Raw genomic sequence first — 13,336 nt, 5'->3', positions numbered from 1 at the left:
CCCTAAATCCCTCAGGCTGAAAGGCGACGTTGAAAGCACATATATTTACTTTAGCATTTGTTATGTGTCATTACTTCTGCAGATTTGTTAGCAAAGATTCACCTAAGCTTTACTTTACTTTACGTTACTTTATAATATAATAATATCACTAGTTTTATACAATTATCTTTCCCTCACTTTTCCATTTACAAAATAATTGAATATATCTAAACTTTTGTACGTTTTGAGTTCGCCGTGCGTGTACATGAGACACTTGTATGTAGTATGCTATACAACTGGCGGCCACAAAGACACGTCATATTTTAATAATCTGCTCTGCAGTTGATCATCCGACGGATTCTAGACGTCCACTCCTTCATAGTAGAACTTTAACAAATACCTTTCTTGACTATCGTCGCACAACTGATGAAAACAAGCGCTCATTTCTTACTTCGTATGCCGGTGAATCTGCACTGGCAACAACGGGGACTGGCCTAAACCGGAAGTTCCGGGGGGACCGGGCAAGACCTCGCCAATGTTTATGTTTACATTTTTAACACCATTGGGAGTTGAGAATATACACGGGACGTGTATTTTATTTACAAACCTTCTCAAAGGCACTAACATTTTGATTTGATCAATGAACATTGAACACACACACACCGTCAAGTAAATTATTTGTCTGATCAACAAGCGAAAACCTTGCTCAGTGAGCATCTGCATCGCTCAGGTACTCGACGCACCTCTCTGGTGTTCCTCATTCCTCACTAGTTGGTGTCTGTGGATGCAGCCAATAACATTTGAGAACAAAAGATGGTTGGATTCCGTTTCATCTGTCGAGTGAAGTAGCTTCTCTCTGTCGTAGTAATATAACTTTTATTTCATTGCAGAAACGAAAGTAAAAATGCCAAAAGTAAGAAGAAGCAAGAAATCACCACCAGAAGGTTGGGAACTAATTGAACCCACTCTTGAAGAACTTGAGCAGAAGATGCGAGAAGGTATGATGTGATCAAGAAATGTCTAGATTCAGGCGTTCAGTACTTTTCAGATCATTATAATGATTTATTACTTTTCAGATCATTATAATGATTTATATAACGAATATCGTGGCAGTATTATGCATTAGAGTCGAGAAGGAAGGCATGTAGCGATCTATAGGTTCAACTGAAACGTATGCATAATGATAAAATCCATACCAGTTTTGTAACCATATTTCTGCTTGCAAAATTGAGATTCATTTTTACAAAGTACGTGCAACTACATAATGTCATCTCTGAACTGTAGTGCAACGTCACTTGAGTTTAATTATCTTGAAACTGTTAACTGATCACCAATTTATTCTATGTGCTTGCTGATATGAATTAGTTTTAATCACTGTGCATTATTTTACCAGTCAGTAAACTAAACTATATTGCCTTGCGGTTCTAAGCACTTTAGAACATTGCTTCTGACCTAGGTCATTAAATCGGGTGTAGGACAGTTTGCCAGGAAATTCGAAAAGGTGGACATTTTGCCACCACTTGTTTCATGATGGAGGACACTGGTCAATCACACTTCATCATGTTACACCTTTCACCTCTGACCTTTCCCCTTTCACTTCTGACAGTATAAATAGCGGTACTAGTTTACTATCCTTTGGACACATTTATTTATTTTTACAGAAGAAACTACTTACTGTAATAAGTTCCTGTAGCATTGTCGAACATCGGGAAGGTGTTTTGTGTGATGTGGGAATGTTTCATAGCTGAAATTCATGTTGTTTGTTGCAAATTAATTCTCCGACGGAGAATAGCTAGCCCCACAAACCATTGGCGCGTGGATAGGTTAGTTCTGTTAGGTTAGGAAACATAGTTAAAATTTGGTGTCGTGTTAGTATCAGTATCTAGAAATAGGAAATAATTGCGAACCATTGGTGCTAGCCCCACGAACCATTGGCGCTAGCCCCACGAACCATTGGTGCGTGATTAGGTTAGGAAACATAGTTAAAATTTCATCAAAACAACGTTGATACACCTTCAGGAATGTTCCGCGAAGCAGATACGTAAGTACAAATTTCAAAAATTGACGAAACGAAAAAATTAGAGGTGTCCGAAGGATAGTAAATTTTTACCGGAGGATAGTTACATGTGTCCACGCGGGCACGCTTTGAAATTGTACAGAAACCGTGTGTGTATTGATAAGAGCGTGTGGAATGCGGATTTTAATTAGAGGTAAGTTTGAAAACGGTGATTCAGTTCCTTTGATTAAAAATGTCTCTTCACCAGTTACGTTCTACAAAAATGTAGAACCATGGACGTATAGGTCACGCACCATTGGCGAATAGCCCCACACACCATTCACAGGAAGGTTAGTTGCAGTTGGGTTAGGCAAACGTAGTTAAAATTTGTGGTAGTAGTATATCAGGAATATGTATATTTCGTTGTGAAACTAATCTTTCGATAAATAATGAGCAATTCTACATTGTTGGTTGAGATCCTGGACCCCCTTATTTTCCGATTTCTAGCCATTACTCCCAAATTTTAATTTCAGATTCATGGTTGTGAGGCCTAAATTAGTGAGTATGCGAAATATTAACAAAATTGGAGAATATCTCTATATTGTAAATTTGCTTCGAAATGGCATACTATGCTTTCAGTTTCATTTTCTTTGAGGGGGATTGAAACATCCTATGAAAGCGGTCTCTTTTTATTCGAACTTGTATAATTCATATTTTTTGGTAATTCAAACAGAAGTTTATTTCCCCCGAAATTCCTATTGAAACCAATGTTAAAAATTCATATAAAATTCCAATTTTCGAACCTTTTATTTGGATGATTCAAAGGCAACTCTCCAGAGACAGAGGAGAGAAAGTTTCTGTGCGCTGGTATGCAACCTCCATAGTCTCTTCAATAATATGGGATTGCCCACCATATGTGTGCAAATGTTTTTTCTTGCACCGGCACTAGCCAATGGTTTGTGAAAGCCTTCTTATTTGCTGAGTTGTCATTTGTGATTGTTCATGGTACATTAAGCGTGGCATGTTGAATCTGAAGCCACCATTAGTGATGAATTGTTTCAGACAATAAATGAAACTGAAGGTTTTGTTAACCATATAAAAATAAATGAACAGAAGAAAAAAATCACAAACTTCTGTTAAAGTGAGAACAGTGAGGAAGCTCTGTTGTTACACACGTGTTGTGATTTTGTGTGTTAATACAATATACTTATTTAAAAATGTTTTCCATTTACTTAAGGGCATGCAAGATGGTCTCCAGCCGGCTTTTCCCTCCAAGTCAGTGTTGCCAACTTAGCTTTCTTGGAGCCAGATCTGGCTCTTTCGTGCTCATTTGCCTGTGAACTGGGGTGCCTGCCCATGTGCCTCACTATGATACCATCACTGGTTCCGGCCCACATAGACCAATTTTTGCCATGATTATACATTTTGCACATGACGTAATATTGTTATATTGACTGCATCGCCCCATCCCATCTTATATCCCAGCTACTTTTTTTATACTGCCGTGTTGACGTGAATTTGGCATAATATTGTTATCAAATGATGTCGCCGGATCTAGATGGTGATAACTAAGAATAAATTGTCATTAATTTAGAGTTTACGGTAATAGCAGAACCCCACCCCTTTGATAAAATCGATTTATTATTTTAGTTTTATTATTTGTTGGGTCTATAATGTTTTTAATTACTAACATTACTCTAGGAAGCACTTCGTAAATGTAGCTCCTTGAAAGTCAGTTTTAACTCCATTTAAGGTGAAATTTAGCTCTTTTATGCGCACCATTTTTGCAACACTGCCAGGAGGCAAGGAGAAATGCATTGGACATATGGGCAGGGCTCGAAAAATCCCGGTCGCCATGTCAACTAAAAATTTCAGCCTGGCGACTGTGATCTTTTGCTGTAATATGTACGAAATTTTGATTATTCTAAGTTCAAATTGCAGTAGAGCGTAAGTTAGCAAATGATTTTTTTCTTTTATAAGCGTTGTGAACATTCCATAGAGTCAGTAACAATTTCTTACCCTTTGTCCCCAAAACTCAATTTCCTGCTTTCTCAAATAATTTAGCGATGTTTTGAATACCGTGATGCTCAGCATCTTATACAGTGTGTTTCAAAAGTCCCACAACCCAAACTTTGGAAATGTATATCATGAAAACCGTAAGAGATATTTACACCAGGTTTTCTGCATTATAAAAGCTCACCCATTGAGATATTTTTCAATGCTTAAAATTCAGTTCACTCCATACAAAAAATTATATAAATTAATAACTGACGGAAAGCAGCATTCAAATTTTTCCAGAAATGAACTTCTGAGTAAGAAATGATCGAAGGTTCATAATTAGACATTTGATGACAGATGTCAGTCTGTCATTTGTGACAAATATTGGTCATGTGCAACATTTGATGAATTTTTTACTGACGATTTTATGGACTGAGTGAAAAGTGCCATTTTTGGGACATATCTCCGTATATGGCAACACTACCAGGTCGAAACATTGCCAACAGTCGCATGCAACATGTGTGTAAGTATTGACTATACATTTATGTGAAAAATCGTATATCAAGATTTTGTGCCGAAATAGGACTAGAGAGAGAGAATCCTAGGTTGCCCCTGGTTACATTGAATTCTCTTCGCTCACTTTCGCCGCTACTGTGCCTGTTTTTTTTTAAAAATTGATTTAGCATGGCGTATTCATTGGAGCAGTGAGTGCATGTGCATTGCTGAAGAGTATTTTACTACTCATTCTTACACTCGTGTGCAAGAGGTTTTCCAATAAAAATGCCCTGTTTCTGCTGTACCTCACAAAGCAACTGTTTTACAACCAGTCAAACACCAACAAATGATCCCACAAATTGTTTAAGAGTTGGTATTTATTGTTAAAAATCAGTTCTCAGATGTTTTCAGCAAATTATCAATGTTTTTTAAAATAATGTAATTGCATTTATTTAGATAAATGCTTATATAAATTTATAAACCCAGTGATAGCCTACAGGATTAGTTTAGTGCAGAAATCCCGGTGTAAATATCTCTTACGATTTTCATGATATATATTTTCAAAGTTTGGATTGTGCGACTTTTGAAACATACTGTAGTATGCACAATTTCTAGTAGGTGGTTTCCTGGTGCCCGATTTTCAGAACTGGCGCCTAGCTTTGAAGAAAATTTTTCGAGCACTGCATGTGGCAGTATTTTTTGACTTGTTATCTTGGGAATATCAAACTTTCGATGGAATAGAAAATTATATCAACGGGAAGAGGGCAGTTTGAAGAAGTGATTGCCAGGCAGAAAAGTCTAAACTCCCATTTGATTAGCCGTAACTTGATGTTCAAGTTGATTCCCCATAAGGAATTCATGGGATTCCGAAAATTCTTGTCATATTTTTACAGGTCATATCTAGCTTAATAATCAACTTCAAAAAACGCTTCGACCTGCCACATGTGGAGAAATTCATACTCTCTTGTACCTTGCTGTTTTTCTTCAGTAGCTTGCCCATTCCTATGATATTCAAAGAAATTCACACATGGTGCGTAACTGTATCTCATCGCCTTAATTACTATTGAGAGAGGAATTGTTTTTGGCTTGCACTATAGGGCCACTCACAAAATATGGCAGTTTTTACGGTCAAGTCCCTATGTGTTCATTTTTGTGTATGCTTTGGTACAGTAGTTATTTTTTAATTGATTATTTTAATATTGCATGTTTTCGTTGTCTCTCCCTGTGTAACATTAATTGAAAGTGTCCTTTTTTTTACTCAATGAATCTTGCCAGATAATTTTTACAGGGCAATTCATTTTACTTCTTTAGAAATTCTATCATATTACCATCCATATCATTTTTTACTTTCAGCCGAAACTGAACCACACGAGGGGAAGAGGAAAGTGGAATCATTGTGGCCCATATTCAAGATCCATCATCAGAAATCACGATACATATATGATCTCTATTACAGAAGGAAAGCTATAAGCAGAGGTAATGTCCAAGCATGTTAATAGTGAATAAACAAGAATATGCTTTCAAATTATGGTCTTTGGCTCCAATATCTGTGGTTTATTGTTCATGCTTTTCACGGTGAACACTTGCCCGACTCAACTGCTGACCACAGTTATCAGTGAGGATCGACGATATCGTAATATATCATCACAGACAATACAATATGATATGTTTTCCATGTCGTGATATCAGTGATATATTGCCAACACTATATATCATGACTAGAGCCCGGAAGTTTGGCAAAATGCCTCTTTTTATCTACTGCATATATTGATAACATTTTTCCGGATATACGTTTTTTATGTTGTTTCGAATGTTTTAGAAGCCTTTTCATTTTGCCTATTTTGGACCTCACTGCCTATTTTTAATTATAATGCCTTTTTTTTTGCTTTTTCAATGAAATTTGACCATTTTTAAGAAAAAATGTGTATATAAATTATTTTTCTCCAAAAAAATGTTGTTGACATTTATTTTTCTTCCATTTATTATGTGAGTAATTTTCACCTTATTTAAGCAATATTGAACTCACGCATGTTTCAACATTGCTGAAGGAGAAAAGTGTGAGAAAAAAGTCTTTCATGCTGAGTTAGGAATTGCCTTTCGGTTAACATTCCTTGTGCATGAATGACTGCTGAAAACCTGTTGCAGAACACCTGCACAATAATGTAATCACATACAGCGTCCATGTCAGGAGGTTATTGACAAGGAAAAGCACTAATGCCTAAGGGCCTTTGCATGGATTCTAAAATCAAGTTCTCTATCTTTAGTTTAGTTCTGCACTTTGGAGGGAAAGAATAGTGTAGTCATCATGCCGAAATTTAGTGTGCCATTAAGTGGTAAGTTACATGGTTACGTGCGTGAATTTGGTGAAAGCACATTTTCGACAGACCATTCTTCTCTTCAAGGTGTGAAAAAACAAACAAACCACCTTGAGAAAAAAATACTTTATATCTCAGCATGTGTCAACATTAAAACATAAATCTGCAGCTGCTAAAATGATCGGACAGAAGAGGATATCCCTAATTTCAACAGGCACTTCATCCAACAGGCAATCTCAGTTTTCTCTTGAACTGAGCAAAGCTTTCATGGAAGCAGGAATACCTTTCTGGAAAGTGGAAAACAAGTCACTGAGGAAATTCCTGGAGAAATACACTACAGAAACTGTGCCGTCGGAATCTACGCTGCGGAAAACATATTTAAGCGTCTGCTACGAAGAAGCTCTGCAAAGAATTCGTGCTGAAGTTGGTGGAAAGAAGATCTGGATTTCAATAGATGAAAGTACTGATGCTACATAGGCAACGTCATCATAGGAACTATGGAACCAACATGTGGAGAATCCTCGTCATTTCTTCTCATGTCAGAACAACTAGAGAGAGCCAATGGTTCGTCAATAGCTCAGTTATTCTCAAATTCCCTACTTCTGCTCTGGCCAGATGGTGTACATCATGATGACGTGTTACTGATGCAGCTCCCTATATGAAGAAGGCTGCCATAGCATTGAAAATTCTCTTCCTGAACATGCTTCATATCACATGTATAGCCCACGCAATGCACAGAAACGCCGAAGAAGTTAGTGTGTTGCACCCAGAAGAGGACAGGTTGATTTCAAACTCAAAGAAGATATTTCTGAAATCTCTCTCTCGAACCCGAAAATTTCAGGAAGTTGCGCCTGAGCTTAGTTTACCTCCGCAACCAGTCTTGACGAGATGGAGAACCTGGATATCAGCAGCTATATATTATGCTAACAACGTTAAAAAAATCAGTGAGGTGATCTCTTCCAGAAAATGAAGCGGCTTCAATTCGTGAAGTGAAAAAACTCCTGTGCTATTCAGAACTGAAGAATGAACTGTCGTTTATTTTGGCACATTATGGTGCTTTGCCAGAGGCAATTACAAAGCAATAAAAAAGAGGTGAGACGCTTATAGCATCCATGAAAATCTTCGAGGAATCTATGCAGCAGATGATGGAAGTGCCAGGAGAAAAGGGGTCAGCTGTTGCGGAAAAGTTCAAATGGGGATTTGAAACAATTGAAAACAATTTGTGATATTCTAAAAGGTGAAAATGCTGTTACCGAAATTAGTCCAGCTACATTAACTTGTTTTATGTATGCTCCAATAACTTCTGGCGAAGTAGAAAGATCATTTTCTAATATGAAAAACATTCTCTCAATGAATGTTGAGAACACCTTGTAGTTATGTGCAATCAAGACAGAGAAAATTGAAATGCTCTTCCCAATGTAGATTTTAACATTTTGCCAGAAATTATAGATAAAAGTAAGTGATTTCCAAATGTGCTTTTTTTTTCAGTTTATTTTGCCCTTTTTTTCTTTTTTAGTGCATATTTTCCACATTATAAATGCCTTTTTGCTTGCCTATTTTAACGAAAATAAATGCCTGAACTTCTGGGCTCTAATCATGACAATATATTGTCTAGATATATCGCCTGGACGATATTTTTTCAATATCGTGATATATCGTCTGGATGGTACATCACCCAACACTAGTTATCAGTCACATGGTAAGGTACTTGTAAATAGTGATCAAGCAGTACTGAAATCATGGGCCGTTCTCCATCACACCCTTCAACCAGGTTTTCCCCCCGATTGTATACAGGTAGGATGAAGGAGTCAAAGCGAATGTTGCTAGATGAAGGGAAATTTCCCTTGGTGTAGTCTAAAAAGGGAAATTTTTATGAAAAAGATAAATTTCTGGAAAGAAGTTTGTCGTACTTTTATTTTTGTTTTACTGCATGCCTGCATTGCTGTTTCATTTCTATTATATCTAATTCATATAAACGGGGTGTATAATAAATATATACAGTACATAAGAATTATTGTGGTAAACCAGGTAAAATTTTTGAAAGCACCACTGGCATATACATCGAGACGCAATAAAAAGCTTCGTAGTTGGCATCTCTTGTGTTCCATTACTTAGGTCTGGAATATAGGATTTTTTTTAAATTAAAAAAGTCCAATTGTTTTAAACTTGCTAACTTCAAAGTATGGGACACCCTTTCCAGGGTGTGTCAAGTATCTGAGCGATACTCATTGAGCAGACAGATCATTTACTTGACACTGTGTGCTCATTGATCAAAATATCAGTGCCTTTGATTAATCTGTGATCAAAGTGGACATGATTTCAGTGTTTGAAAAGCTGTTAATTGTGGAAAATCCATTGGAAATAGTTGTGATCCAAATTTTCGAAATTTTCATTTTCACAAACGTGCACGATTTTCCAAAACTACGGTGCATATTCGGAATAAACAACACTTCCATTTCAATACAATTACAAAAACTGGAATATTATTTGCCTTCTGTTACTTGAACTTCCTCTGTAATTATACTACATCTCGTTAATCATAAATATTTCCTCATTGGCCACTTTCACACACTTTTCCTCTTCTTACTCTATGCCTCACGACATCGAAACACAAAACGATAAATTCTGTGGCTTAAACCTGTGGTTGAGCAAGGTTCAAGTTTGCTCAGCGATCAAGTGAGCAGCGCTCCCCGAGCAACGTTTATTTGGCCAAGTAGCTGAGCGATCACATTGCTCGTTGAGTGCTCAGATACTTGACGTGCCCGTGGTGGGACAAGGTAATTGATTTGTTGGCAAAGGGAAGCAAAATTGCCATACTGAAAAGAATGTGGATAACATGGCTATCGAAGACTTCATTTTAACATAATACAATAGTTATGATTGTTGATGTTGATTTGGTGTTTTAAGTCCACTTTATGCACAGTAAGGCTAATCGGGACTGAACCTACAGTTTAAAGTGGATTCCGAACCACTATGTGCCTTGACCGGGTATCGAACCCAGGACCCCTTGATTACAAGGCAACGACTTACCACTGCACCATTGAGGAGGCTCACAATGTTATGAGAACTGCCAGTGCTGCAAATAATACGGTAAAATTAAGCAATAATTATTTCTGAAATAATGCAAACTATAATATTCTCTTGCTGTCTCGTATTTCCTGTAATGAAATACCCATGACAGATTAGAACACCAACATGAACAAATACAGCAGTCTAATATTTGAAATATGTCATTTATTCTGTGGTAAATTGACTTTTCTACCCTCCTACTTATTTTAACTGATGCTTCTGAATTATCAAGTATTTTTTTTTCTTCAAATCAATCTTTATATCTTTTCAGATCTTTACGAGTATTGCCTGAGAGAAAACATAGCAGACAAGAACCTTATAGCCAAATGGAAAAAACAAGGCTACGAGAACCTTTGCTGTCTTCGATGTATACAGACACGGGACACCAATTTTGGCACCAACTGCATATGCAGGGTGCCAAAGAGCAAGTTAGAAGAGGTAAGGAATTATTCAATAATTTATATTCTTCATGAAGAACAGGGTCAGAAGACCTAAACTATAGGCTCAGAGCAGGGTCATTCCATGTCAAATCAATCAATTTCAGAAAAGTTTCCAGGTTATGGTTTTTTGATTTGGATGAAATTTGGCATGAGGGTTCAATCATGTCTGGAAGGCTTCTTTTTTTTTTCAAATATTAAGTTCCTCCGAGAAATACTTCTAGAGTTATAGCCTGTGGAAGAAGGTGGTGCGCAACAGAAAATGGGATCCAAATATGAGAAATGAGCCTCGGAGATAACGTCAGGATTCAGTAACGTTGGAACTATTGATCACAGCCTAGAGATATTAACACACCAAACAACCTTCCACCAAGGAACACGTGTATTGCATCAAAATACCCTCAGCTTGTTTACGTTTGCAAATAAAATACCCCAAAATATGCCTTAAAAATCCTTATGTGTCAAAAAATGCACATTTTGTGTGCCTGCTGTTAAAACTGTAATCCAACCAGGATTTCTAGTAACCCTGATGTGAGCTCAGTGCCACCTTCCTGGTTGGATTACAGTTTTAACAGCAGGCACACAAAATGTGCATTTTTTGTCACATAAGGATTTCATATTTTGGGGTATTTTATGTGCAAACGTAAACAACAATACACATGTTCCTTGGTGGAAGGTTTGTTTGGTGTGTTAATATCTCTAGGCTGTGATCAATAGTTCCGTTATTGAGTCCTGAAGTTATCTCTGAGGCTCATTTCTCCTATTTGGATCCCATTTTCTGTTGCGCACCACCTTCTTCCACAGGCTATAACTCTAGAACTATTTCACGGAGGAACCTATTATTTGGCCAAATCAAATAACCATGACCTGGAGGCTCTGGTCGATCTGACAAGGAATGACCCAGAAGTAAAACCTAAGATGCCTGAAGCTACATGATGGAATTAGTAGTTTTTTACCAGACATATTTGCAAGCATAGCAATTGCATGCAGTGAAACAATGATGTTACATTTTTCCCACATTATATTTTCAATCTTGAAGGTCCCATCCTAGGAAAGTGATATAAAATTTTCCTGAACTTTACATTTTTGTGCATTTTTCTTTTTCTTAACTTGGTCCTGAGAAAGTTATAATTCAGGTTCTACTGTACAATTTCACTTGAGCTGCAGGTTGTTCGTTTGGTTTGGTTTGATTTGGTGTTTTAAGTCCACTTTATGCGCAGTAAGGCTAATCGGGACTGGACCTACAATTTAAAGTGGGATCCGAACCACTTGTGCCTCCACCGGGTATCGAACCCGGGACCCCTTGATTACAAGGCAATGACGCTACCACTGCGCTATGGGGTTATTCGTACTTCTACTTATGTTCGCAAAGTGTAAATCATACATTGCTGACGTGAGGAGAATGAGAAGCGTTAATAATTTATTCTATCTTTCAGGGAAGGATAGTGGAGTGTGTTCACTGTGGGTGCAGAGGGTGTTCCGGTTGAGTGCGGAAGAAATTAATCCCCGCACCACATGAAATATCAGCGTCCAATTTTGTGATTTGCATTAATTTGAATATGTACATCTTGTTTACAAAAGTGAATGAATCTCTTTTTAACATATAAACTTTGGAAGAAAGTGAGAATTAAACAAAATAAGATGAATGCTGAACAGTGTGTGTGTGAAGCATGGTGGAATATTGTGTGGACAAACAATGACTAATAATGTTAGCGAGATTAAATCTTGTTCGCAGCATCCAGTGTGTGTAATGCAGGATTCCTAAAAGAAAAGCTTATAAAATTTGTCAATATATGTAAGAAGATTAAAGACAAAGTTCACATTCTGTATTAATGCTTCCTTTCAGTGGTAGATATTTCCTCTTTATCATGATTACCTAGTGTGTAAGAATACCTGCAATACTATGCAATCACTAATTTTATATTGTGGGATAAAGTCTATGGAGTTCTATCCTCTTCAGTATGAGAAAGACTTTTAATACGTATGTTTGTTTGCAATGGATAGTACAACTAGTTAGTCTATACAGTTACAAGATAGACCAGTGGTTTCCAAAGTGTGCACCTCACTGCAGCACCCTGGCTTGCCTACAAGGGTGCTGCTAAATGTTCCAATATTTTCACTGAAATGACACTCACTTGTTAGTCTACACGTGGTTTTAGAATTGGACCATCGCATCCAAATATGTGCTTATTCAGTACCTTCTGCATATAAAATGTTTCTGAATTTGAAATATGTGTTTATTTTTTAACTTATGGCAAGCAAACTAAAGTTTGTCAACGTAGGACCAGAGCTCTTCGAATTCTGTGTCACAGGGCTTCATCAGTCAGTTGTCACCATGGTGCCAATGAGAGTTCCTTCCTGCCAAGGTCGTTCATGCCTGTAAGTGTTGCCACCTATGAATCGGAACTTTGTCAACTCTTCAGCCTGAGTGACAACAGATATGTTGAACCGGAAAATTAGCATATTAACTGCGATATTTATCAGATAATTATTCGGGGGTGGTCCCTCTGATAAAATATCAATATTCTCTAAATTCTTCGAACGGACTGTGTAAAGCATTGTAATACTCCAAAAACTGAACCTGCTCTGCAACACAAGAAAGATGCCTCATTAAGCAATCAATGTGCAGTTGTTAAATTCAGCATTGCACAATCTTTTCAATAATGCTGATAGAATGAATCAATAAAGTTTGTTAAATGACAACGACCCTTACCACAAGAATATAATTATTCTTTAGATGCTTAAATATATGTGCAACCACACATGTATGTCTTTCCAGTGCAAGAGTTGGCTATTGTGCTTGACTCGATAAAATAAAGTTATTGAGCAAGGCAGATTCATAATAATAATAATCAGTGGCTTGACAGCCCTTGAAGGGTCTTCCCCTATCTCCCGACTACCAGTCTCTCTCTCGCAATCCTATAGAGGTGGAGATATTCAACTGGTAATAGGGTGACTTGGGGTCAGCATGTCGAACCTCCCCCTCCCATTATAGGAGATTTTTATGACCGGGTTTTGCTACTCCCTTGTAGCTCCCCAATTTCCTT

General features: G+C 37.3%; 1 protein-coding gene across 1 annotated transcript; it reads left to right on the top strand.

The window, feature by feature from the left end:
- The first annotated feature begins 741 nt into the window (after positions 1 to 741).
- On the top strand, positions 742 to 12,114 carry l(1)10Bb (BUD31-like protein). The gene is made up of 4 exons (XM_083125934.1): positions 742 to 977; positions 5,822 to 5,944; positions 10,124 to 10,290; positions 11,726 to 12,114. The coding sequence occupies exons 1-4, from the start codon at positions 884 to 886 to the stop codon at positions 11,774 to 11,776; spliced, it is 435 nt and encodes a 144-aa protein (XP_082982060.1). The 5' UTR covers positions 742 to 883; the 3' UTR covers positions 11,777 to 12,114.
- The last annotated feature ends 1,222 nt before the right edge of the window (positions 12,115 to 13,336 follow it).

This window comes from Lepisma saccharinum, chromosome 7 (genome assembly GCF_977018435.1).
Source record: "Lepisma saccharinum chromosome 7, izLepSacc3.1, whole genome shotgun sequence".
In the NCBI taxonomy this organism is placed as follows: Eukaryota; Metazoa; Arthropoda; class Insecta; order Zygentoma; family Lepismatidae; genus Lepisma; species Lepisma saccharinum.
The sequence above is the reverse complement of the archived record's forward strand: the minus strand, read 5'-3'. Positions and strand labels throughout refer to the sequence as shown.